General features: G+C 33.6%; 5 protein-coding genes across 5 annotated transcripts; all 5 read left to right on the forward strand.

Moving 5' to 3' along the window:
- Nucleotides 1-549: 549 nt before the first annotated feature.
- On the forward strand, nt 550-1862 carry LOC108829324 (uncharacterized). The gene is made up of 3 exons (XM_018602987.1): nt 550-665; nt 905-1199; nt 1335-1862. The coding sequence occupies exons 1-3, from the start codon at nt 550-552 to the stop codon at nt 1860-1862; spliced, it is 939 nt and encodes a 312-aa protein (XP_018458489.1).
- A 9156-nt stretch (nt 1863-11018) lies between these two features.
- Nucleotides 11019-13283, forward strand: LOC108851613 (L-type lectin-domain containing receptor kinase V.5-like). The gene has a single exon (XM_018625068.2). It carries the CDS (start codon nt 11100-11102, stop codon nt 13080-13082), a length of 1983 nt encoding a protein of 660 aa, XP_018480570.1. The 5' UTR covers nt 11019-11099; the 3' UTR covers nt 13083-13283.
- Nucleotides 13284-16585: 3302 nt separating this feature from the next.
- Nucleotides 16586-18811, forward strand: LOC130511443 (replication protein A 70 kDa DNA-binding subunit B-like). Its single transcript, XM_057008433.1, has 10 exons — nt 16586-16744; nt 16822-17089; nt 17169-17265; nt 17346-17470; nt 17542-17626; nt 17711-17846; nt 17928-18106; nt 18221-18332; nt 18414-18590; nt 18671-18811. The coding sequence occupies exons 1-10, from the start codon at nt 16586-16588 to the stop codon at nt 18809-18811; spliced, it is 1479 nt and encodes a 492-aa protein (XP_056864413.1).
- Nucleotides 18812-20505: 1694 nt separating this feature from the next.
- LOC130511444 (uncharacterized) lies at nt 20506-25038 on the forward strand. Its single transcript, XM_057008434.1, has 11 exons — nt 20506-20549; nt 20639-20725; nt 20909-20967; nt 21059-21136; nt 21269-21346; nt 21440-21619; nt 21708-22149; nt 22253-23184; nt 23311-23860; nt 24098-24753; nt 24830-25038. Exons 1-11 carry the CDS (start codon nt 20506-20508, stop codon nt 25036-25038), a joined length of 3315 nt encoding a protein of 1104 aa, XP_056864414.1.
- Nucleotides 25035-26564, forward strand: LOC130511445 (uncharacterized). The gene is made up of 3 exons (XM_057008435.1): nt 25035-25781; nt 25896-25902; nt 25984-26564. Exons 1-3 carry the CDS (start codon nt 25035-25037, stop codon nt 26562-26564), a joined length of 1335 nt encoding a protein of 444 aa, XP_056864415.1.
- The last annotated feature ends 702 nt before the right edge of the window (nt 26565-27266 follow it).

A 27266-nucleotide genomic window follows, 5' to 3' on the forward strand; every position in this document is an offset into this window, starting at 1 on the left:
CCTTAATAGTTTTACATGACTTTAGTTTTGTATGGACAACAAGTGATACCCCTTTAAGGATGACACGCTATATGTCTAAACAAAACTTAAAATCAATGTTTAACCTAATCCTAAAATCAGATTTGAATTTTAAACCCTAATCCTTAAAGTTTAAATCCGATTTTAAGAAACCCTAAATCCTAAAATATAAAGCATGTGATTACATGACTTCGTTTTGTATGGACAACAAGTGATACCCTTTTAAGTATGACACGCTATATGTCCAAACAAAACATAAGTTTAATGTTTCCACATTCTTTGATCGATGATCCACACCTTAGTGTGGCTAGATCTTATTTTTTTTAGGTCAATGATGCATACCACTAGGTATGACTAGACCATGATAAGTAAAGGTCAATGATACGTACTTATGAGTACGAGTAGACCATAAACAAAACAATGGTCGATGATGTTCACCATGTGGTGGAACTAGACCATCATCCGCGATGATCCTCAATGATCCGCGATGATCCACGGTGATTCACGATCCATGTTGATCAGTGATTCCCGATGATCGATGATACGCACCACAGTGCAGCTAAATCACGATCCGCTTTGGTCGATGATGTGTACCATCCGGTACGACTAGACCGCAAGCCACATGGGTTGATGAAGCGTACCACAAGGTACGACTAGACCATGAACTCGTCCATCTCATTGTTTTCAAGGGATTTATAAATCAAACAAATTGATTAAGAGATGGATGAGTTATGAGAAAATAAAAAAGTTTCTAAAAGATCTAAGCAATCTGATTTTTATTTTCAGATGGCCAAAATCACAAACTTGGACTTTGCACCTCTAAGTGTGAGGGGTGACAATTATCTCCAATGGGCATTAGACGTTGAGATCTCTCTTGGAGCCAAAGGCCTAGACCAGTGCATCTGCCCCAGAACGAAGCTACTAAGAAAGAGAACTCTCAAACCCTCATGAACATCCGTCATCACATTGAGGAGAGCTTAAAATCTCAATACCTCACAGTAAGTAATCCATACGAGTTATGGAAAGAGTTTAAGATGAGATATGACCACCAGAAGACTTTGATTCTTCCGGGTGCCACCTATGATTGGACTCATCTCAGGATTCAAGAATTTAAGTCTGTGAATGAGTACAACTCAGCCTTGTTTAAAATAGTCTCAAAACTGAGGCTATGTGGCGAGACTGTAACTGATAAGCAGTTGTTGGAAAAGACTTTCCAGACAATGTCCTCAAGCAATATATTGCTTCAGCAACAATACAGACAGAAAGGTTTTAATACCTATTGTGAGCTCATCTCATGTATATTGCTTGCAGAATAGAACAACGAGCTGCTCTTGAAGAATAGTGAGCTTAGACCACCTGGATCTAAGCCTGTCCCTGAGGCAAATCATACCTCAAATGAGCCTAATGATGGTGCTGAAGCCAACCATGTCCGGTATGACCAAAAGGGCCGAATTTCCTCATATGGAAGAGGACGCGGTCGTGGGGGTCAAGGGCGAGAACGTGGGCGTGGTGGCTATGGCAAAGGGCGTAACACCCCTTATGACCGTCCAAACCAGTCCAATAATGGGCATGGCAAAAGCAAAGGCAATGGGACATCTTCAAAACCACAGAATCCTACAAGCTCACCTTGCCATAAATGCGGAATGATAAATCATTGGACAAAGAATTGCCGCACAGCCAAGCATCTGGTCGACCTTTATCAAGAGAGTCTCAAGGGCAAGAATCCGGAAGCACACATGGTGTACAAGGATGGTGAGGACGATTTTGATCATGACAAGGACGACCTCATGGATTTTGAGACTTCAGACATACTCACTATGCTGAATGATGACCCAGTTGAATAATGTGATGCATCAAACGATTTGTGTTTGAATGCTTTTGGTGTTTTTAGGTTTTAAGATTTTTTTTTAAGTGCTTTTGCATTCTATGTTTTATTTTTTAAGAATACACTATGTTTTACTTTCATTTTCAATAATAATATGATTCAGATTATATTTTTATTGTCTAGAATGAAAGGAAGTATGGACACACTTGTGGTTGAGAGTGGATCAAGCCACACGATTTTTAAGGATAAGAAATTTTTTGTTGATCTAACATTGAAAGATGCCAATGTGAACACAATAGCTGGTGTATCACCACTAATAAAAGGCCACGGTCAAGCCTATGTTCTATTACCAAATGGAACACATCTAGAAATAGATGAGGCATTGTATTCTCCAAACTCTAAAAGAAGCTTGTTGAGCTTTAAAGACATTCGCAAGAATGGTCTTCATATTGAAACTGTTGGAGAAGAAGCCAAAGAATTCTTGAATATTTATGAATTCGTCTTGGAGACAATACCAGCTATATCCGCTGGTCTTTACTGTGCTCAGATCAGTGTGGTCGAAGCCAATTCTGTGATAAGCAAGGAATTCAAAGAGAATTTCAACTTCTGGCACAACCAGTTAGGGCATCCCGGAACATCTATGATGCATAGACTTATCCTAAATTCTAATGGTCATAACCTTAAAGGTAGACGAGTTGTTCCTAAGATCCATACATGTGTGCCTTGTGCACAAGGAAAACTCATAGTCCGACCATCACCAGTCAAAGTGACAAAGGAAACCATAGGTTTTCTGGAAAGAATACAAGGTGACATATGTGGACCAATACACCCACCTAGTGGGACGTTTAGGTACTTCATGGTACTAGTTGATGCATCCACAAGATGGTCCCATGTGTGTTTATTATCCACACGAAATCTAGCCTTAGCTAGACTACTTGCTCAAATCATCAGATTGAAAGCACATTTTCCAGACTTTCCTTTGAAGACTATACGTCTTGATAATGCTGGTGAATTCACTTCCCAAGCCTTTTATGAGTACTGTATGTCCATGGGGGTGGCAGTTGAACACTCCATGGCACATGTCCATACACAGAACGGTCTAGCCGAGTCCTTTATCAAAAGGATTCAGATGATTGCTAGACCTTTACTCATGAAAAGTAATCTTCCAATCACAGCTTGGGGACATGCAGTGTTGCATGCTGCGGAATTAATACGCATCATACCATCTAGTGAGCATAGATATTCACCATCCCAGCTCCTCATGGGTCGAGAGCCAGACATCTCCCATCTTAAGACTTTTGGATGTGCTGTTTATTATCCAATAGCTCCACCACAAAGAACAAAGATGGGAGCTCAGAGAAGGATGAAAATATATGTTGGATATGATTCTCCTTCAATTATAAAATACCTTGAGCCAACCACGGGGGATTTGTTTAAGGCCAGGTATGCAGATTGCCACTTTGTGGAATCTGAGTATCCAACATTGGGAGGAAATAATAGCAAGCTGGTAAAAAAATTACATGGAATCATACATCCCAAGCATGGCAACATCCTCGAACTCAAGCATGTGATCTTGAAGTTCAAAAGATTATACATTTGCAAGAGCTAGCTAATAAATTGCCAGATTCCTTTGCTGACCCATATAGAATGACCAAGTCATACATACCAGCTGTTAATGCACCAATAAGAATTGATGTCCAGAAGGGACAAAACCAAGTTGCTACAAAGTCTATGGCACGTCTGAAACGTGGTAGACCAATTGGTTCCAAAGATAAGAACCCTCGCATAAATAAGAAAGGTGCAAGACCAACCGTGGTCGAGGGGAAGATGGATCTGGTCGATGTGGTCGATCCGACCGTCCCAAGGCTCCGGGACGTGGAAGAACCAACGTCCGGACATGGTCCGGACATACCAGCATCTACAGACATGACCATTGGTCCGGCTGCTAAGGTATCTAATGAGATTTGGGACGCCAAAACTCAGGATCCTGAACTTCCTGACAATGAAGAGATATCTATAAATTATATCATGTCTGGAAAACAATGGAACAGAAAACATGTCGACATAAGTGATTTATTTGCATATCATGTAGCACTTGAGATCATTGAAGATGATGAGGATCTAGAACCCACGTCTATTTATGAATGCATGCAAAGAAAAGATTGGCTTAAGTGGAAAGAAGCCATAAACGTCGAGTTAAACTCTTTCAAGAAGAGAGGTGTTTTTGGATCAATACTCCTAACACCACATAATCTAAAACCAGTGGGATACAAATGGATCTTTGTGAGAAAGAGAAATGAGAATGGTGAAGTCGTGAGGTATAAGGCCCGACTTGTTGCACAAGGATTCTCACAGAGACCAGGAATCGATTATGAGGAGACTTATTCTCCCGTGGTGGATGCAACAACATTCAGATTCCTTATAAGTCTAGCCATAAAAAAAAAATCTTGATTTACGGTAAATGGATGTAGTAACCGCATATCTTTACGGACCACTGGACAATGACATATACATGAAAGTACCAGAAGGTATTGAAATACCTAAAAATGCTAAAGGTTCTCGAGAACAACATTGCATTAAGCTAAACAAAGCTTTGTATGAATTGAAACAATCTGGTCGAATGTGGTACAACAGATTGAGTGAGTACTTACTGAAAGAAGGCTACAAGAATGATCAAGTAAGCCCATGTATATTCATTAAGAAATCCGGCCAAGGCTATGTGATCATAGCCGTGTATGTTGATGACCTAAACATACTTGGAACGGCCAAAGAGATTTCCCAAACAGTTGAGTATCTCAAGAAAGATTTGAGATGAAAGATTTGGGAAAGACTAAGTTTTGTCTGGGACTACAGATTGAACATCTTAAGGATGGAATCCTTGTGCACCTAAAGACCTATACAGAAAAGGTTCTTAAAAGGTTCAATATGGATAAGTGTCATCCACTTAGTAGTCCCATGGTTGTGAGATCCCTTGGTCTAGACACTGATCCGTTTAGACCCAAGGCCGAGGATGAAGAAGTACTTGGTCCAGAGTACCCTTACCTTAGTGCCATTGGCGCCTTGATGTACTTGACTACACATACTAGGCCGTACATATGTTTTGTTGTGAGCCTATTGTCCAGATTCAGTTCATGTTCGACCATGAGGCATTGGAATGGGATCAAACACATCCTAAGATACCTACAAGGAACTAAGGATGTAAGATTGTTTTATGCTAACCAAAACAAAGAAGATTTGGTTGGTTTTGCTGATGCAGGTTACCAATCCGACCCACACAGTGCTAAGTCCCAAACCGGCTATGTTTTCACATATGGAGGCACGGCCATTTCATGGAGATCAGTCAAGCAGACTATATCAGCCACATCATCCAATCACTCGGAGATATTGGCGATCCATGAAGCAAGTAGGGAGTGTGTCTGGTTGAGACTCATGACACATCACATTCGGACAGCATGTGGGATCACGGATGGTAAGGATGGGCCGACCATTCTTTATGAAGACAATGCGGCCTGCATAGCTCAGCTCAAGGATGGATACATCAAGGGTGACAAGACTAAGCACGTTCTCCCCAAGTTCTTCTTCACCCATGATCTACAGAAGGAAGGAGAGGTCAAGATACTCCAAGTCAGATCAAGCGAGAACTCAGCCGACCTCTTCACTAAGGCATTACCAACATGCACGCTCAGGAAGCTTATGCAGCAGATTGGTATGCGATCACTGAGAAGCCTTCAGTGATGTTCACTTCAGGGGAGTAATGCGGCTGTACTCTTTTTCCTATACATGGCTTCCCGTTTTTACCACATTGGGTTTTTGGGTTTACCATGGAAAGGTTTTAACGAGGCAGTATTCCAAACACATTACAAACTCTAGACGGTTATGGCATTACAATCTCGGTTTTTAACGAGATAGCATCTTACACGCATAATGGACATCAAGGGGAATTGCTATGAATATTGTGTGATGTCTATTATGGAATGTTCTAGATTTACTTGTTCCCTACTCCAAGTTATTAGATTTTGTCTCCAAGCTATGTAATCCTATATAAGGAACTCATTACTCATGGAATAACACAACAATTCATTCATCTCTAAGCCATACGGCTCTCTCTCTCTCTCTTTAGTTCGATCTATTCTAAGACAAGAACATTAGGATTAGAACATATATTTATATTTATATTTTTGTTAAAATATACACTAATTTCCTAAAACTAGTGTATATATGCTCCGTTTAGACGTTCGTCTATACGGCTACAGTCATCTTCTGCGTCTAGCACGTTTTAGAACACTGGCTAATATAGATCTAATTATATTCTCTATCTAAACAAGAGAGAGAGAGAAAGAAAGAAAACTGCGGTTTTATCTAAATATATTAACTACTAGGTGACTCATCCGCATTACATGAGGGAATGAATATTTACTTAAAACCTAAATTTTAATAATTCTTAATATTTATTTTTGTTTAGTTTAGTGTCATATTTTAAATTATTTTAGTTAAACATGTTTATGAGTTATTGAGTTGTGATGTTTTAGTATACTTTATTTTCAGAATGTTTAATTTTGCTATGATATTTGTTTCTAAAGTTCTAATTTGATTTTAATCTGATGTAGTTAGTTATTTATTATTTGTATGGTTATTTCAGTTATAATTTGTATTTTGTTTTATTATCACAAACCACTTACCAATTTATAAACAAATAAAATTGAAAATATTGTTTAAAATCAGTTTATAATGTCATTATTTAAAATATAACTTTACATTTAAAAGGTACAGATAAAAATAAATTAAATTAAATATATCTAATGTTTTAGAAATCTTTCTTTGTTAATAACATATTTGATTTTATTTTTTTGAAAGCAACATTAAATAAAAATTGTATGTACATCATTTTAAACTGAAATATCAATAGATGTGGAGTAAAAATATTACAAATACTAAAACTTTAGGTGGCTAAATTACATATTATAAATGTTTCCTCGATAAAATGTTTAGTTAACTAAATTATTTGAAGTCTTTTTTCTTACATAGTTTATTTTATTATGTTCGATTTTATATTTTATTTATTCAAAGATGAATGAATTTTTATACGATAAACGATGGATGTGTGTTCTATAGAGAAAAAACATAAATTTTCGTTAATAAAATTGTATCTTAGATACTAAACTATTTAAATTTATGGTTCATACCTCAAAGAATAAACTGTCTATTTATATAAAGATATGAAAATCCATATATCATTAAGTCTAGAATTTTTAATTATAGAAACAATTGTTGACTATAAATTCAAAAGTTGTTAAAATAAAGTTAAATAGTAATTATGATGTTTAAGTAATGTGAAAAATTTTATAATTAAGATTTTAAAAATGATTTCCTACACAAAAATGTTTCTACAAAAATTTTAAATAAGAAAAAGTTGTTTTAATAAAAAATATATTTCTTACTAATTTGATGTACTTATTTTACTAATGAGAGATTAGAAATTACCATGTCATAAAAAAACTGATTTAAACAACATTATTTAGGAAAATAAATTATAATTGTGTGAATTTGAGATTTTAAGGGCAATTATTATTTTTAATTAAAACATATTATAAATATAAAAGAAACTGTTATATATTTTAAATATTAAATATATTCTCTTTTTGATATTACATTCTTTTGATATATATATAAAATAATTAGCTTTTCTTAAGTTATAGTTTATATCTATTTTTATACTATGTATAATAATATTTATATTATATTCCTTTTTGGTTTATATAAATATTTTTATTAAATTACAAGCTTTATATATAAAAACTGATATTGATATATTTATATTAAAGATATTGTATTTTTATATTAAAATCCATTTTGAGTTATATAAAAGGAAATTCGTTTTTATTAAGTTACATGTTTAAAAAAATAAATTACATGTTTTTTTTCATCAAAAAAATAAATTACATGTTTTATAAACGTATATTAAAATCCATTTTGACTTATATAAAAGGAAATTCGTTTTTATTAAATTATCTGTTTAAAAAATTATATTAGTTAAATATATTTACTTTTGATAAAAAGGTGATTTGGAAACAAATATTAATGAAGTTAATTATAAATATTAATAATAGTATTTTAACAAAAAAAATTATACATTAAGGTTATCATTTTAATTAACTATTTTAAGAATTAATGTGAGCACGACATGTAGAAAACTGACTTGCTAAATAATATTATAGAGGTTATTGTCAACCTATACAATTAATCCGTCGGTCTTTTATTTTTATCATGATTTAGTAGTCTAATATAATATAAGAATTTTCAACGATCATTTCAGAATGCAAGCAAAAAAGAAAGAGAAAGATAAATCATCACATATGAGATAATTGGATTAATATAATATTTGATGGTTATCCATGAATTCGGAGAAATAAATAGTTAAAAGTGTAATAGATATAATATTGTTATGTTTTTCACGCTAAAATATATTTTTTTTTCGTTTTGCAGAATTGAATGTAAATTTAATTTGTTATATATTTCCTAAATAAACAGATTTATATATTTTGTTTAATTTTATTTTTATTAATTTAAAATATAAATACTTTTGAAATATAAACATGACTTTTTAAATATTTTATTAGATTTTTTATCGATATTATAGTAAAAACTAGGTTTACGACAAAACCTAGGAATCGATCAATGATCCAATTTAAGTAACTTTGCATGATAAATCTCAATAAAAGATAATGACATCAAGTGATTGAGTTCAGTAGTCCTTTGGAAATATCAAGAGGTAGGCTTGGAAGCAGCCATCTTTTGAAGAAAGCGCAATAGCTCACCTTGGAAACAATACTCCCTATATCACCGGGTTGAGAACAACCTGTGTTCATGATCAACTCTTGTTACCTGAATGGTATTTCGAATGCTATACCGATTTTTGAGTAATATATATATATATAGTTAATTAAATTTAATTTGTTGACAGTCTTACGATATGTTATATAATTTTGAATTCCAAATTTCATTCAATTAATATTACGTTACCTTTCCAATAATATTTGCTGAAAATAACATATATATGATAACACAAATAATATTTTCTATAAGATGATATGAACATGAAAATAATTGATGAAATCGTAAAATAATTTCACTGGCTATTATGGTTAGAATAATTTGCCATATGGATTATTTAACGACAAACATGATAAATTTGATAAAATAGCCAAACAATAATTGCTAGTGGAAAATTCAGAGACACTATGTATGAACAATATAAAATACATTAGATAAATTAATGCAGTTAGAAACACCATATATCTAATTCATATTTTTTTGGTAAAATGTTAAATATATATATAATTATATATAATTAATATGGTATTTAAGACAAGTCTCTATGATTATTCTTACTTTTGTATATTATATAAGATACGGAAGTAACAAACGACTAGCTATTAATTTTTATTTTTAGTTATTTACATACATTCAAAGGAAATTTTAATGAGTTTTTTAAACAGTAGATTTTTAAAAATGTATAAAATAATGTACTCGTTTGTAAAAACATATGGCTTTTTAGAGATTCGTTGATGAAAAAGAAACTTCATTTTGTTTTTTATATCTAAAGTTAGTTTAACTTAAACTATATAAGTACATTTAGACTGAATTAAGCAGATGAGCTTGTTTAAAAAGAAGTTAGTTTAACTTTTTACTTTAAAATTACATTACATGATTGTATATCATTATCTATACAATAAAAAAAAAACTAGAGATTTGATTGGCAGAGTATTAGCATAAGCATTATGCTTACTATTATTCAATCAACATTTATCACAAAAGCTTTTACGAGATGGTAATGCTCTCCAAATGATTTTTATTCAATGTTTTCATATGGAGCTTTTGGTAGAGCATTTACATTTAGAATATATAATTTTTAAATAATTATATATAATTAATTTATTTTTGTTTAATAATATAAAAATTATATTCATAATCAAAAAATAAATTTACACTTTAAAAATAAAAGTTGTGATTATATATTTTTTTTAAATGAACAGTATCTCCATTTAAATAATTTCAATAATTTCACATATCACTCATTATCCTTAATAAAAAATAAAATAATATAAGTATATACATATATTTATATATTATATATTTTAAAATAAGCATATCTATATTATTTAAAAATAAATAAATTATATGTCATAATTTTATGATAATATATGAATCACTTACTGCTCTACTAATAAATAAATAATGATAGTTCATTTAATACATTATAACACACATATTGTATCCATCATTCTATTTTGTTTTTTCATTTCCACCCAACAAATTTAAATTTATTATGGATACAAAAAACTATTTCATAGAAAATTAGTATTTCTTTAACGCTTCCAACAAAAATTAGTTAAACTGAACAAATAAATTATGTTTTTTTTAAACAATTTTTCATTATAAAAAAATTAAACAACAAATATTTTCCGCGCGCATCTAGTAACATGTAAGAATGAAATAGATTGCAAATGCTTTAAGTTCGAATTTGAATCTTTCACAAAACCCACAATGGTCAGGGCCTTGATTCAGGACGCAAGGACCATTTTTTGTTATGGATTACCCTGACCAATAAAAGAGCTGATGAATCATATTTAACCACACGTCTCATACATTTTTGTATAGTTTCTTTTTTTTCTTAGAACACTTTTGTATATTATTTTTTTCTGTAGCTCACATTTTTGTATAGTTAATTAGTAAGTTTCTCATGAGTTACTTCTCCCTTTCTATCCACAACTATTTGGACTATTATAGAGTTAAGAGTTACTTAGCTAGATATATACAACTGCTTGACAAGATGAATCATATTATATTGTATTTTGGGTTTTGAAAGGTATATACTTTTGATACGTAATTGATTATGTTTATGAAACTTCTGAAGGTCAACCATGAGAATTGATACTATATACTATTTCAATGCCAACAACTTATTATATAGTAAATGCTCTAGTCAAAACTTTCGTTGTTGGCTGACAAAAAAATATTTCGTTGTTGAAATTGATATTTCATTTTATATCTGCTTTGATGCTTTCACATTACTGTGACGTAAAAGGATTAAAGATACAACATCAATTCTAGTTGCAAATATTGACCAAGATTGCCTAGCAATAATGCCTAAAGAGCCAAACCTTTCACGTTTCCACGTTTCTTCTCAACCTAATAACATCACAGAAGATGGACATCTCCACAAAAACAAAACCAAAACAAAATAAACAATCAAGAAATGTTTATTCTCTTTAGAGCAGTTCTTGCTCTGTTCTTTACTCTGTTTCACATCTCTCATGGCTACTTCGTCCCAACAGGATCCGTAGGAATCGGCTACAACGGCTACTTCACTTTAACCAACACAACGAAACACACACACGGTCAAGCTTTCGACAGCGACCCAGTTTCATTCACAAACTCATCAACAAACATCACAACATCTTTCTCAGTCAACTTCTTCTTCGCCATCGTCCCTGAGCATGACCTGCAAGGCTCACACGGTATGGCTTTCGTTATCTCTCCAACAAGAGGCCTCCCCGGAGCTTCCTCTGATCAGTACTTAGGAATATTCAACGAAACTACCAACGGTAAAGCTTCTAACAACGTGATAGCTATCGAGTTAGATATACACAAAGACGAGGAGTTTGGTGATATCGATGATAATCATGTTGGGGTTAATATTAACGGTATGAGATCCGTTGTCTCTGCTTCTGCTGGTTACTATGATGATAAAGATGGAAAGTTTAGGAATCTTTCTTTGATTAGTAGAGAGGTAATGAGGCTTTCTATAGTTTATAGTCAACCTGATAAGCAGCTCAACGTTACTCTCTTCCCTGCTAGCATCTCTGTTCCGCCTCGAAAACCGCTTTTGTCCTTGAACAAAGACCTCTCTCCCTATCTGCTAGAAGAGGAAATGTATCTTGGATTCACTGCATCTACTGGTTGGGTTGGTGCAATCCATTACATGATGGGTTGGTTCATCAGTGGAGAAATCGAGTTTCCGAGGCTGGATTTTGGTATGCTACCAGTCCTTCCACGGTATCCGAAGAAAGCATCTCACAGAACAAAGACCATTCTAGCCGTCTGCTTAACTGCATCAGTAATCGCTGCATTTATCGCCTCGTGGATCGGTTTCGTCTTTTACTTGAGGCACAAGAAAGTCAAAGAGGTTCTTGAGGAATGGGAGATTCAGTATGGACCTCATAGGTTTGCTTACAAGGAGCTTTTCGACGCCACAAAGGGTTTCAAGGAGAAACAACTTCTCGGAAGAGGAGGTTTCGGTCAAGTCTACAAAGGCGCTCTTCCGGGTTCTGATGCAGAGATCGCGGTGAAACGGACTTCTCATGATTCAAGACAAGGGATGAGCGAGTTTCTAGCCGAGATATCGACCATCGGTCGGCTTAGACATCCAAATCTTGTAAGGCTTTTGGGGTATTGTAGGCATAAAGAAGATCTCTACTTGGTTTATGACTTCATGCCTAATGGTAGTCTTGACAAGTATCTGTATTACCGCAACAATGAGAATCAAGAACGGCTTACTTGGGAGCAACGTTTCAAGATTATTAAAAACGTTGCGTCTGCTTTACTGTATCTGCATCAAGAATGGGTGCAAGTCATCATTCACCGAGATATCAAACCGGCTAATGTTCTTATCGACCATGAGATGAATGCAAGGCTAGGGGATTTCGGATTGGCTAAGCTGTATGATCAGGGTTTTGATCCGGAAACATCTAAAGTAGCGGGAACGTTAGGTTATATCGCACCAGAGTTTTTAAGAACTGGTAGAGCAACTACCAGCACTGATGTTTATGCATTTGGGCTGGTTATGCTTGAAGTAGTCTGTGGTAGGAGGTTGATAGAGCGACGTGCAGGGGAAGACGAAGAGGTTCTTGTGGATTGGATTCTTGATCTTTGGGAGAAAGGAGAAGACATTCTTGTTGCGGTAGAAGGGAACATACGTCAAGAACAAAACAGAGGACAGCTTGAGCTTGTTTTGAAGCTTGGTGTGTTGTGTTCGCATCAAGCTCCATCAGTTAGGCCGGCTATGAGTGCGGTTATGAGGATCTTGAGTGGCGTTTCGGAGCTTCCGGATAATCTTCTTGATGTGGTGAGGGATGAGAAGTTGAGAGGCTGTCAGGAGAAACCAATGGAACTGCTTTTTGATGTGAATTCTTTGGGTACATCAACGTATACAGATTCTTTAGTCTCACATGCACGCTGAATATTGAAATGAAAGTTGATTCTTTGGTTACTAAGATCTACGAATCTGAGACATGCATATTCACAATTGATAATATGTTTTGTAAATTGTAATAGCAGCAACACAGCTCATTATCTTTCTTTTTTTTGGTCTGTTTATTACTTTATTAGGTATAAACAATACTAAATACTAATACACAATACTACGTATTCTCTAGTCTCATATGGATACTGTTTAATATTTTATGCGTTACTTGATTGGATCAAGACTAGTGTAGCTCTCTTCGATATTACATTTCGCCAAGAATCTTTGATGTCTGATGTTTTAATAGTGGATACATAACAACTTCTGCGATTTGTTTGTCTAAACATAATTTGGCTCACTCTTAACAAAAATTTGAATGTATGATCTTCCAATAGAAAAGTATTGTGTCCCAGGTTTCTTGTCTTACATTGTAGGAAATTTTCAAATGAAATTGGCAACTTCGACAGTATGTTTATACAATTTCCGCAAGAAATTCTTAGAACATTGTCAATTTTTCCATAAAATAAAACCGTTAATGCTTTTTTACTTCGCAATAATATTACACAGCACTGAGGACAATAGGTGCTACTGAATTATTTTTATCATTACAGTTTTGTTCTAAACTGCAGAAAATTGCAGGCCATCTTCATCACTTTTTTATTTACTCTGTTTTGTGTTCTTTTTCAAGAATAGAGAAAACAGTTTTTGGACTTTTGAAAGCTTAGAATGAAGTGGTGGAGGAACTGATTTTTCGCTTTCTTACACTACACAACATTGACCACTACATATTTATAGGGAAAATAGAACATTCTCTATCTTCTCAATATTGACTTATTTTTAATATAGACTTAGGAATACTCTCTCTCCATATATACTGTATCTCATTCTTTTGACTATGTTCGTTTTTGTGTCCAAATGCTGTATCTAGATATTAGCTTTCAGATATTATTTCTTTAGGGGGTGTATTCAACCGAGAGTTTCAGGTGATTTGTATTAAAACGATAAATTCACTGTTATTCAAACATGAATTTTAAAAACTCATTTAAAATCTACTGTTATTGAACTTGACATTTCGTAAAGTACTCTGAAATCCACTGTTATTGAAAATATTTTAAGTTGTGGAGTTTTAAAGTTTTGAGGTGATTTTATAGTGTTTGGGTGGAGTTTCTTAGTTAAAAAAACTAAAACTCAAATCCCATTGTTTTATTTTTTAATGGAGTTTTAGATGATTTTAATAACTCAAAAAAACTAAAACTCAACATTTGAGGTGATTTGATTTTTAATGGAGTTTTAGATGATTTTAATAAGTTGCAGAGATTTAGGTGATTTTTGTTAAACTACTCTAGAATATCACTTAAAACAATGGGATTTGAGTTTTAGTTTTTTTAATGGAGTTGATGAGACAATATTTTCATGGAGTTGATGAGACAATGGAAAATATAGATTTATATCTAAAATGGAAAAAATAAAACAATGGGACAATAACTCAAATCCCATTGTTTTATTTTTTCCATTGTCTCATCAACGCCAAAACCGTATTTAGATGAAACATTTTAGATATAAAATCTATATTATTTAGAATATCTAAATATTTGAGATGCTAAAAAGTAGAATTTGAATACTATATTTACATCTCAAATTTCAAAAGATTTAAATACTCTTAATATAAATATAAAAATTAATTTAAATTAGTTATTATAATTATTAAATAATATTTATAATCAGAAAATTGAAATTTTCTGCCAAAACAGAAACCATGTATTCCTGCAAAAACTGAAAACCGTATTTTTTCGCCAAAACCCGAAAACAAGTTTTTTTCGCAAAAATCAGCAAAATGCAAAAAAAAAATGTATTTTTTTGTCAAAATCCGAAAACACGTATTTCCGCATATAATGAAAAACACGTTTAAATCTGCCAATACCCAAAAATACCTTTTCTCGGCAAACCCAAAAACAGGTTCTTTCAGTAAAACCCAAAAATGTATTTTTCTTCCAAAACTAAAAATAAAAACAGGGTTTCTCATCAGAACTCAAAAAGAGTTTTTCACCAAAATCCAAAAATACATTTTCCCGCTGAAACCCGAATATGCGTTTTCGCCAAAAATCGAAAATTCGATTTCCGACCAAAATCTGGAAAATACATTTTCCCGCCAAAACCCAAAAACGTATTTTCCGTTAACATTCCAAAAACGTAAAAACGTGTTTTCTCGCCAAAACTTAAAAACGCATTTTCTTTCTAAAACCTGAGAAACATGTTTTCCTGCTAAAACCCGAAAAATGTGTTTTTCGGCTAAAACCCGAAAAATGTGTTTTTCTGCCAAACCGGAAAACTCGTTTTACTGCAAAAAAAAAAAACAAAATACAATTTTCTGTCATAACGCTAAAAATAAGTTTTCCCGCTAAACCCTGAAACATGATTTCCCGCCAAAACATGAAAATCCGAGAAACATGTTTTTGTAAAACCTGAAAATGAGTTTTTTCACAGTATCAGCAAAATGCAATTTTGCCAAAATCCGATGTTTTCCCGCTAAACCCCGTAAACGTGGTTTCCGCCAAAACCATGGTTTCCCGCCAAAACTGTGGTTTCTTTTCAAAACCTGAAAAATCCGAAAGCCGTGTTTTCATGTAAAACCCAAAAATATGTTTTCCACCAAAACATGAAAAACATGTTTTTCCGTCAAAACCCGAAAAAAATGTGTTTCCGCAAAAACCGCAAATTTTATATTTCGTTAAAATCACAATATTATTTTCCAATCAAAATCAGCAAAATTGTGTTTTCTGCAAAAAATGCAAAATAATTTATTTGATTATTATAATTAGTTCATTAATAAAAAAACATGCCCTTTTATTCATTTTAACTAATAGAATTCAAATGCTATTATGAAATTGAAAAACAAACAACTTAACATCTAGATGTTATATATGGATGTAAATATCCTCCTGTATATTAAAAGAGAAGTACAAATGCCACGTGGCACTCATAGAATTCTTCTCACGAGAATTCTCGCGTTTCTATTGGTCCAGTTTTTCTAATTTTTCTTTTTGATTTATTTTTTTCATCGACCTTTTAATTGGAAAGTGACATTAATTAGCAAACGCACTAATTATTTCTTGCGCAAAAATCGTAATCAATGGCGAACATTAATCATAGCTTGCAGAAGAAATTTAAAAAATGTCAACTAATCATTAAATCTCTTAATGGCAAATTCATTTCATATTTTATTAAGAAACTAATTATTATCAACATACCTTATTTATATTGAAAACTTGCGCAAGTTTCGCATCGTATAAAATGCATATTCGTGATTAATTTTACAAATTTATTAGGTTTCCTTTAATCATTAGTCATTTAATTTACATACCTTATTATACCCAATTACTTGCGCAAGTCTCGCAAGTAATATTTTTTGCGTCGTTAATACTCTACACCATCAAAGGACTATATATAGAGTACAAAGTGGCCTTGAAGCAACTCAACCATTCTTCTATTTTGAAACGAAAATGGCGATGCTCGCAAAGTCCAAAAATATAGTATCTTTGGTCCGAGAATTAAAACCCCGTAAAGATACGTCCCGTATTGAAGTTAGGATTATTCGGTTGTGGAAGAACTACAACAAAGAATCAGGAAACACTATTGAAATGGTTTTTGCTGATAGAGAAGTAAGTGAAGAACACACAGTTTTATGTTAAGATTTTGTTTATTGTTTAATACTATTATTATTTTGACTGGTATTCAGGGGACAAGAATTCATGCTTCAGTTGGAGAACAACTCATCAAAAAATATGGTGAAAGGCTACATGAGGAAGATGCAATTGTCGTCCAGTTGTTCAAGGTCTTCGATGCAATTGGTGAATATCGTACAACTCCACATCTGTACAAAATTGGTTTCTATCCAACCACTTTTGTTGGAAAAGCTTTAGATTTTCCAAGTGAAATTCCTGAAAAGAATTTTGCCGATTTTACCGATATTCTGGAAGGAAAGATTGATAGCAGCTGCTTAGTTGGTGAGTCATTTTAGCACACAATTAATGCTCTGTCATGTTATGTTAATTTTGTTCTTATTTTTTTATGTAATAAATTTAGATATAATTGGACAAATCGTTAACTTTGGGTCGCTGGAAAACAAAAGCATTAAAGGCAAAGATAACATGAGGCTTTTGATCGAGCTACGTGACCATAGGTAAGCTGAAATTTCAATTATTATTGGTTATATTTGACAAAGTTAAAAAACTCTACATTTTATCTACGTTTTCGTTTCAGTAATGTCAAGATCATGTGTACTCTGTGGGGTGGTTATGCTAAACAAGTATACGACTACAGTATGAGTAACATGTCCATTATGATAATTTGTATTATCAGGTTCTGTTCCATTAAAGAGTGGAAAGGTATGTAATTTGATTTGTTAAGGTTTCTAATTATTACTCGCAGACAATATAATATGATGAATGTTCTCCAGGGGTTTACTCCATATCTAGCGGGTTTAATTCCACCCAAATTTTGCTAAACCCAACGTGTTCATTGGTTGATGAGTTTAAATTGTGGTACGTAATAAAAAATGCAAGTTTTTTTAAAATATGTTATTAAATTGGACTCTAAAATAAAATTATGTCTTTTTATCTATGTAGTCTTCCTGATGATTCACTTGCTATTACAAACAAGGATAGTAGCCAATGGAGTGTTGCTAGTGCTACATCTGTTCGTGCCCGGTTTTTTGTTCTTAATGAGAGGCTAACAATAAGAGATATCGTTGACAGTACTCTGGTTAGACGTACACTATTTTTTTTTATTAAATGTAAATTATTAATTTTAATAATCCTACTAACATGCTGTTGTCTTGAATAGGTTGGAACTTTTGTCACCTTGGGGACTATTGAAAACATAGATACTGAGCGTGGTTGGCAATATCTAAGTTGCAAATACCACAACAAAAAAGTTATGCCTACAACCAATGTTGATGATGACAACCGTCCCTTGTTCTACTGTAATACATGTGATAAAGAACACATTGATGTCATTCCGAGGTATTTCATTGAACGCGTACATAATTAAGTATTCTGGTTTTTGTTATATGATGTATAATTATGGTGTACGTTATCCAGTAATTACTAAATATTAAACTTTTATTGGTAACTCAGGTTTAAATTAATTGTCCACGTTAAAGATGATACCGGTGAGGCAAACTTTCTTTTGTTTGATGGCAATGCTCAAGTGCTTGTGCGTCGTTCTGCCGCTGAACTCTATGATGAGGTACCGTCAAATTTAAATAAAAGAGGAAATTATTACTATATGTATAAATTAGAGTCCTCACTTTTCCCTTTTTACTTGTAGAATCTAGATGAAGACTTGTTACCAGAAGCTGTTAGCGACCTTTTTGGCAAGAGAATCCTTTTTGAGGTTTCAGTGGATGCTGATAACATCAAAGGAAAGAGCTCTCATTATGTTGTTCGAATTGCTACTGCTGATCGTGAACTGATTGAGAAATTTGCTGCTTTGCCAGTTAAACAGGTATTGTTCTCATTCGTCTGTATAGTTCAGCTAATTCTTACATTATCGTAATACTGATCGGTTAAACTTTTTCCTTCTAGGTCCTAATGCTGCAGTCTTCAGATGATATTTCTTCTGGTTCAGGTGGTTTATCAGGAACTCCATTGTCTAAAAGAAAAAGCCAAGATGAACAACAGAGTAGCCTAGAGGATCAACATTCCGTGAACAACAGAGTAGCCTAGAATATATTATTTCGATACTTTACATCGTAAATGAATACTTATGTTTTATAGGAAAATTCACATTTTGTACCACAATCTCTAACTGAATTGATTGGGAGGAAAATTCTATTTATGCTGACAATCGAATCTAATGGTCAAAAAGAACAAAATTCAGCATATGTTGTTGATTCAGTTGTTGACAATGCAGAAATAATCGAACTCTTTCATCCACATGTAAGTTTTGTTTTTACTCTTATATAAACTATTTTTAGTATAGTTACATTTTCTAACAAAATTATTTATTTATGCAGCCACATGTTGTCATATTTCATGATTATGACTCGGATGACGAGTGAGTATTAAAAAAATCATTGCTAATACAAAATGAAGGAAGAAAGTTGAAGTCATTATGCACTTGAAAGTACAACCGTTTACGCAATTATTTGTTATTGGCATTATTTTAAACAATTTCATTATGTTTTCCATTATTTTCCTTGTGCGTTTTTGTTTTTTAACAATGAATAATAAATTGTTTTAATATAATTGGTTTATAAAACAACTACTATACCATTTTGGGAGAGATCATAGCACATTTAATCTTTAAAAAATTTTCGAAAGAATAACCCAATCAGTTGCAATTTAGATCCCAAAAATAATTTTATATCTAAGGTGAAAAAATATGGGGGTTCTATATATGGTAAACTTACAGAAACAATCATTTACAATAAATGTACACAGCTAACAACAGATGATTCGTCCAATCAAAAGAAATATCAACTGTTTTCCGAAAAAATATCATATTCACCTACGCAAGGAATATAAACACGGTAAGAAATTAATACCAACTTTAGAATTGGCAACAATTGATTTTGCATATATTTCAAATGATGGTAAAACCTAATGGTCTTCAATCTATCTTTATTATATTGATTAAATATGTCGTCTTCTGAATTCCATAGTCTTCATTTTCTGTCAAACTATATAAGTTTGTTGAAGCCTTTTTTCTAACTGCATTCGGAAAATTCTATAGCTAGAATCCTGTTCTTACAAAAGACATAAGCAATATCTGAAAAGTCTGACGCATGAAGAGAAGTAATCTACTGGGAACAGACAGTGGGAAGAAACCACCAAAGATTAAAAAAATTGGTATGTTTTCCTTAAAATAAATATAAATCTTTATGAATATATTATAATTTTCGTACAACCGTGTATATATAACTGAGTATATGTAACCGATTCGTATTGAAAATTTATACAAAGAAAATAAAATTCTCTAAAACAAATATATTTCATAAGAATTTGGTAGACATTTTTAAGTGACACACTTTTAATAATGATTGTTTTTGCTGCCACACTTTGATAACATAGGTATCAATGACAAAGAGAATACTCCAAGGAGGAATGTAACACAAAAGTCATCCATCACAAACGTTTCACCAGAAACAACAATCAATCCTTTTAGAACCCCCTTTCATAATGTTACAAATCAAGTGTTTCGATCCATTAATCCACAGCCATCGGAGCCTAAACCTGGATTAACACAGCAAGTTAGAAAAGCGAGAAAGGAAATACTGAATAACAAAAGAACAATAGGCCTTACTACCACAAATATAGGTTACTCTCTTCTCGGTTTGATTTTGCGGACGTTGATTTTTGTTAATCTGCCAAAGAACAAAACATTTCTGACCATGATCTACGTTTAATTAAACAGTGACATGGATTTTCAAGGCAACAAAGCCATCAGTTGTACCAAATATCGGTAATACTTTCTTTTCCAGTGCTACTTATGCAAACATTTCTCGATATTGCATTTCTTATTTTCAAAGGTTATTGTACTTACGTCTGCAGGTTCCTGTACTTCAACCCAAACTTCACTAAATCTCTCAAATGGCAGTGGCTCTGTAACCAACATGGACCCATCGAGTATAGAAACCGGTAACTAATCACGGCCGATAACATAAGTTATTTTTAAAGTAGTATTATTTTAAATTAATAGTAAAGACAATAGTAATAATGTACTCTGATTGAGAGAAAATTTCTTATAATAATAAAATGTCATCTTTTAGCTTCAATTGGTAATCAAAAATCTATTATCGGGAGTACTAACATTTGCTTCAGGAAACGTAAGATAATTGGATCACCTCCATCGGTGAATTCAAAAACTAAACAAAAGAAAGGTAACAACGGGTTTTATATAATAATGAAGGCATATATATTGTATGATACTATATCTAAAGTGCGACTAAACTTATACTTTTCCAAAAACAGCAAGGCCAGGTTCGAACATTACAGGACCATCGAGTTCTGGTCTTCCACAATTGTTTGAAACAGATTCAAATCCTGAAGGTATTACTGACCCTGTTTTAATCCTAATAATATGATGTTCCTCCAGCAATTTAAATGTTGTAGATGTTTACCAAATTCAGGAAATTCTAACATACTTACATTCGTTTATATGTTTAAATCAATCTTTTCCAGCTACTCAGTGTCCAAACCAAAACAAAACAAATGAATTCATTCCTCCACCAAGGTTCATCGTACAGGACCATCCTGAAGGTATAAAGTCTTTTCCATCTATAAACTTAGACATTTATTTATATTCATTGATGATATTCGATTTTATATGTTGTGATTTACTTTTTCACGCAGCTTACAATAATCGATATGAAATAGAGAGTGAGTCTGAAAATGAAGATGAATATGACGACAATCAGACTTACAATGGCTATCCTGGTGGAGAGTCTTTGATAAACCCATCACCACAATATATCCCACAACAAGAAAATCATACCGTTACTTCATCTATTACTATAGGGTTACAAAAAAACGGTGATGACTTCAAAATTGTACAATCTCTTGATAATAAATAACAATTTATTAGTTATTTTTTATCGTAATGAGAGCATTTTTTATATAGGTTATTACGACGAAGGGGATCCAGTTTGGAATTGTAGGTTTTGTCAAGCATACATGTGGTATGGTGAAAGAATTGGAAAACGCCGTCGTAGCAAGAAACCTGTCTTCTCAATGTGTTGTAAACATGGAAAAGTTGTGCTTCCTCGCCTCGCGAATCCTCCAATGGAGTTAATGTATTTGTTATGCAAAGGAGACGAATTAAGTAAACATTATCGAGAGTTTATACGAGCTTACAATATGATGTTCTCTTTCACATCACTTGGGAAGAAGATAGATCATTCTATTAACAATGGTCGTGGACCATTTGTTTTTCGAATGTCCGGTGAGAACTATCATCGTATTGGTGATATAGTTCCCGAGCCTGGACAAGCTCCAAAATTCTCCCAGCTGTATATCATTGATACTTTAAATGAGATAAAAAATAGACTTGACGCTTATGCCGGGTAATTTTGTAGGCTTTCTGAACTTATTATGACTATATTTTAGGAATTTGCAAGTTTGTCTACAATTTTTGAACTTATTTTTTATTCTTAATATACTGGACAGGTCGGACGGAGCTAGCGCTAAGAAACTAAGAGAACCACTTGTTCTTCTTCTGCAGAATATGTTAGATCAGTATAATCCTCATGTTAAGGCTTTTAGATCTGCAAGAGATAGGTTCGACGTGGAAGGATCAACAGGTTATAGGATGAGGTTGATTGAAAGTCGGCAATCTGATGGACGGACCCATAATCTGCCCACTGCAAATGAAGTTGCTGCTTTGATACCTGGAGATTTTGTTTTAAATATGGAGCCCCGAGATATTGTTCTAGAGAGTACAAGTGGAAAGTTGCAAAGGATAAGTGAATTACATCCGGCGTATTTGCCTCTGCAGTATCCACTATTGTTTCCATATGGAGAGGATGGTTTTCGATTAAATATTCCAATTGGTTTTGAAGACACGGCTGGGAGAAAACGCAAAAATGTAACTATGCGTGAATACTTTGCATTTCGCATTTTAGAGAGGAAGGGGGAAGCACCCACGATTACGAGATCCGGAAGATTGTTTCATCAGTTCCTTGTGGACGCCTACACAATGATAGAATCGAGTAGACTGCGTTACTTATGGCTGAATCAGAAAAAACTCCGGTCAGTTAGTTATGATGCAATCCAGAAGGCAGCTGCAAAAGGCGGAGCTAAGATGGCTGAGCAAGGGAGCCGAATTTTCATCCCAGCAACTTTCACCGGAGGAAAATGTTATATGAAGCAGCATTACTACGATGCCATGGCTTTGTGCAAGTACTATGGATTTCCAGATCTTTTCATCACTTTTACGTGCAATCCAAAATGGCCTGAAGTTACAAGGTATCTGAAAAAATATAACCTTACCACCGAAGACAGACCTGAAATTTTGTGTAGAGTTTTCAAGATGAAACTCGATAATCTTATTGAGTTTTTGACAAACAAGGACGGCTCCTTATTTGGTCCAGTTTCTGCAGGTAAATCTCCTAACAAATTTGTAACATTAATGCCGGTGTTTTTTTATTTGTTTTTCAAGGAACTACTTTAGATAGTATTTTCATCAGTTAAAATGTCTGTTCTTGTTTTCTTTTCTGTTTTGTCAGTAATGTACACGATTGAGTTTCAGAAAAGAGGAATGCCACACGCTCATATTCTCGTCTTCATGCAAAATGGAGCCAAATTTCCAACAGCTGATCATATAGACACTATTATATCGGCTGAGATACCTGACAAGACGGTAGATCCAGACCTGTATGCAATCGTTGGGGATTGTATGATGCATGGTCCTTGCGGTCCAGCAAAGAAGGATAATGTATGTATGGTTAACGGTAAATGCTCTAAGATGTTTCCGAAACGACTGAACATCAGGACATCGATTGACGCAAATGGATTTTCAGCTTACATGCGTCGTATTGATGGTAGGTTCATTGAGAAAAATGGAATCAGATTAGACAATGGATATGTTGTACCTTACAATAGAAACCTCATGCTTAGATATCACGCGCATATGAATGTCGAGTGGTGCATCCAAACGCGTGCTGTTAAGTATCTTTTCAAATATATCCATAAGGGACCTGATTATGCTTCAGCTGCAATGGATAAAGAAGATGAAGATGGCGTCATCGACGAAATCAAAACATATTACGACTGCAGGTATTATTATATTTATTATTATTACTTAGTTTCTATGTGTGCATGAACCGAAAATAACTGCATAATCTATTAAAGTATATCCTTAGACAAATATATATACTATCGTATAGAATAATAATAAAACATTGTTTTTACAATTAAATTATTACATTATTAAAAATTAAATACTACTTTCTTTTACATTTTAAGGTCTACGATTGTTGTTTCTAATTTATGTTTATCGTATTTCTATATTAGATATATAACTGCATGCGAGTCATCGTGGCGGGTTCTTGCTTTTCCTACACATTTTCGTACTATTTCTGTAGAGAAAATTGGATTTCATCTCCCTGATCAGGAGCTGGTGTTTTTTGATGAAGATGAACCTATTGAGAGTATCCTCAAGAAAAAATCTGTCAACCAATCCATGTTTCTGGCGTGGTTCATAGCAAATCAAAAATATCCAGAGGCAAGAGATTTGACATATGCCGAATTTCCAACAAAATTTGTTTGGAAAGCAAGTATGAGAGAATGGGTACCACGTAAACGAGGCTTTGCGATAGGGAGGATTGCACATATTAATCCATCACAAGATGAGCTATATTTCTTAAGAGTAATGCTAAATTGGGTAAGAGGGCCGAAATCGTACGAGGATATAAGAACAGTTGATGGTGTTGTATATTCTACATACGAAGATGCTTGCTATGCTTTGGGTTTGATGGATGATGACAAGGAATACATAGAAGCTATCAAAGATTGTAGTGATAATAGTTCTGGCACGTATGCGAGGAAGCTTTTTTCGAGAATGTTGGTATCCAAAACATTATCTCAGCCTCATGTTGTGTGGGAAGCTACTTGGGAGTATCTAACCGACGATATTCTCTACAAGAAACGACGACAAACTGGAAATCCCGGTGAGATTTTTTCTTATTAAACGAAATATGTTTTAAATCAGGTCTCTCTTATGTAATTAATTTTTCAAATTTTCAGAGTTGAACTTGACCATAGATCATATCAAAAACATTGCTCTAACCGAGATTCAAAATCATTTGCTTAGCAATGGTCGTAGCCTCCAGAAATGGCCCCTAATGCCCAAGCCAGATGATTTTGGTTGTTACAACGGCAATCGCCTTATAGATGATGAGCTTAAGTATGTTGTGGAAGATCAGCTAAAGAAAATGAAAGACTTATGGCGATGATAACAGATGAGCAAAGAGGGGTTTACAACGAGATTTTGGATGCAGTTTTAAATGATAGCGGTGGAGTGTTCTTTCTTTATGGTTATGGAGGCACAGGTAAAACCTTCGTATATAGAGCACTCTTATCAGCAATCCGATCTAGACGTATGATTGTTCTAAATACCGCATCCAGTGGAATTGCTGCATTATTGTTGGAAGGAGGTAGAACCGCACATTCCAGGTTTGGTATTCCGATAGATGCCGACGAGTTTACTACTTGCAAGAAAATGGAGCCAGGATCAGATCGTGCAGAATTAGTTAAAGCAGCAAAGCTCATTGTATGGGATGAGGCGCCTATGATGAGCAGACACTGTTTCGAGACTTTGGATCGTTCTATGCGTGATATTATAAGATCTTCTGAAGACAAACCTTTTGGAGGTAAAGTAGTTGTTTTTGGTGGAGATTTCAGACAGATTTTACCGGTCATACCTGGAGGTGGTAGAGCAGAGACTGTTTTGCAAGCTCTTAATTCGTCATATCTTTGGGAGCACTGCAAAGTTCTGAAGCTAACAAAAAACATGAGATTGCTCGCTGGGCTTACTGATGATGCAGCAAAAGACCTTCAATCCTTCTCAAAATGGATTTTGGATGTTGGAGATGGAAAAATAAATTTGCCAAACGACGGTCAGGTTGACATTGACATCCCTTCTGATCTGTTGATCAAAAATATTGGAGAAGATCCGATTCAAACTATTGCAAAGGAGGTTTATGGACAAGCTTTTCAAACCTCAGAAGATAAGGATTTGTATAGACATCGAGCCATTCTCACACCCACAAATGATGAAGTTGATAAAATAAATGATTACATGCTTTCGCAGTTGCCAGGTAACATTTGATTCTGTTTACTCTTATGTTCGACTAACTTTTTACATTATTCTAGAGTAAATGATTTACACGTGCTTTCAGGTGAATACAAGGTTTACCTTAGCTCTGACAGTATAATCCCATCCGATGTTGATATAGAAGAAAATGTTACCTATCCAACAGAGTTTTTGAACAGTGTTAGAGTGGCAGGAATGCCTAGACATAATTTGAAGCTGAAGGTTGGTGCTCCTATTATGTGTCTCCGTAACTTGGATTTGGTAGATGGCTTATGCAATGGTACTAGGCTAATTGTTACTCAGTTGCTCCCACATGTTATAGAAGGTAGAATTATAACTGGAAATAGTACTGCTGGAGACAAAGTCTGGATTCCTAGAATGTATGTCAGTCCACCTGACACAAAGTTTCCCTTCAGAATGCGTCGAAGACAGTTTCCCGTTACACTGGCTTTCGCGATGACCATCAACAAAAGTCAAGTTCAAACACTAGAAAGTGTTGGTTTGTTTTTGTCTAGGCCAGTGTTCTCACATGGTCAGCTCTACGTTGCACTTTCAAGAGTTAAGTCGAGATCTGGATTAAAAATCCTAATAACTGGTAAAGAAAGGAAGGCCGAGACAAAAACATTGAATGTTGTCTACAAACAAGATTTTCAAAATATTCCGTAGGAAGGGTACGTGATTGTTACCAGTTTTTTCCAATATCTTTTTTAAAATATATAAATTGTTACAATTGTTTTTTTTTTGTATTGGCAGATGGGTGGTGATGACTACGAAGATCGATACTATTTCATTCTCGGAAAAAAGTGTTCTCACTATTTTGATCATGGTATGTTAATTTAATATTGTGCCCGGAGAAGATAAAATTTACAAATTTGTAAATCTTTCAAATTATACAAAAATACCCGTCCAATTTCTTACAAAATGATTTTTTTTCAGGTCTCTCCTTGAAGTTGTTTTCTTTATCGAGAATTGTACTGAATACTTTATACAATTTATGGATAATATTTTCAAATTTATTATCTTCTCTTTTAATGTGTCTACATACATTTTACGCCTCAAATTCATGCATACAAAAATTTTCACCTAAAAAACTCATCATAGCATATATACCATCCAATTCTAATTACTGATAATGTAAAATATGTAGTCATCTCTAAATATATACTATTAATTATCGATTTTGAAATAAAAAATTGATGCCTAAACAAAATATTTTATCCGAACATTGCAATTATACATATACACAATAACAACCTCTTGAGGCCCAAGTTACTTTGTTCCATCTCCTCCTTTTAAAATATTGACTACCTCTTGAGGCCCAAGTTACTTTGTTCCATCTCCTCCTTTTAAAATATTGACTACCATCAT

This window comes from Raphanus sativus, chromosome 4, assembly GCF_000801105.2.
Source record: "Raphanus sativus cultivar WK10039 chromosome 4, ASM80110v3, whole genome shotgun sequence".
Lineage (NCBI taxonomy): Eukaryota > Viridiplantae > Streptophyta > Magnoliopsida > Brassicales > Brassicaceae > Raphanus > Raphanus sativus.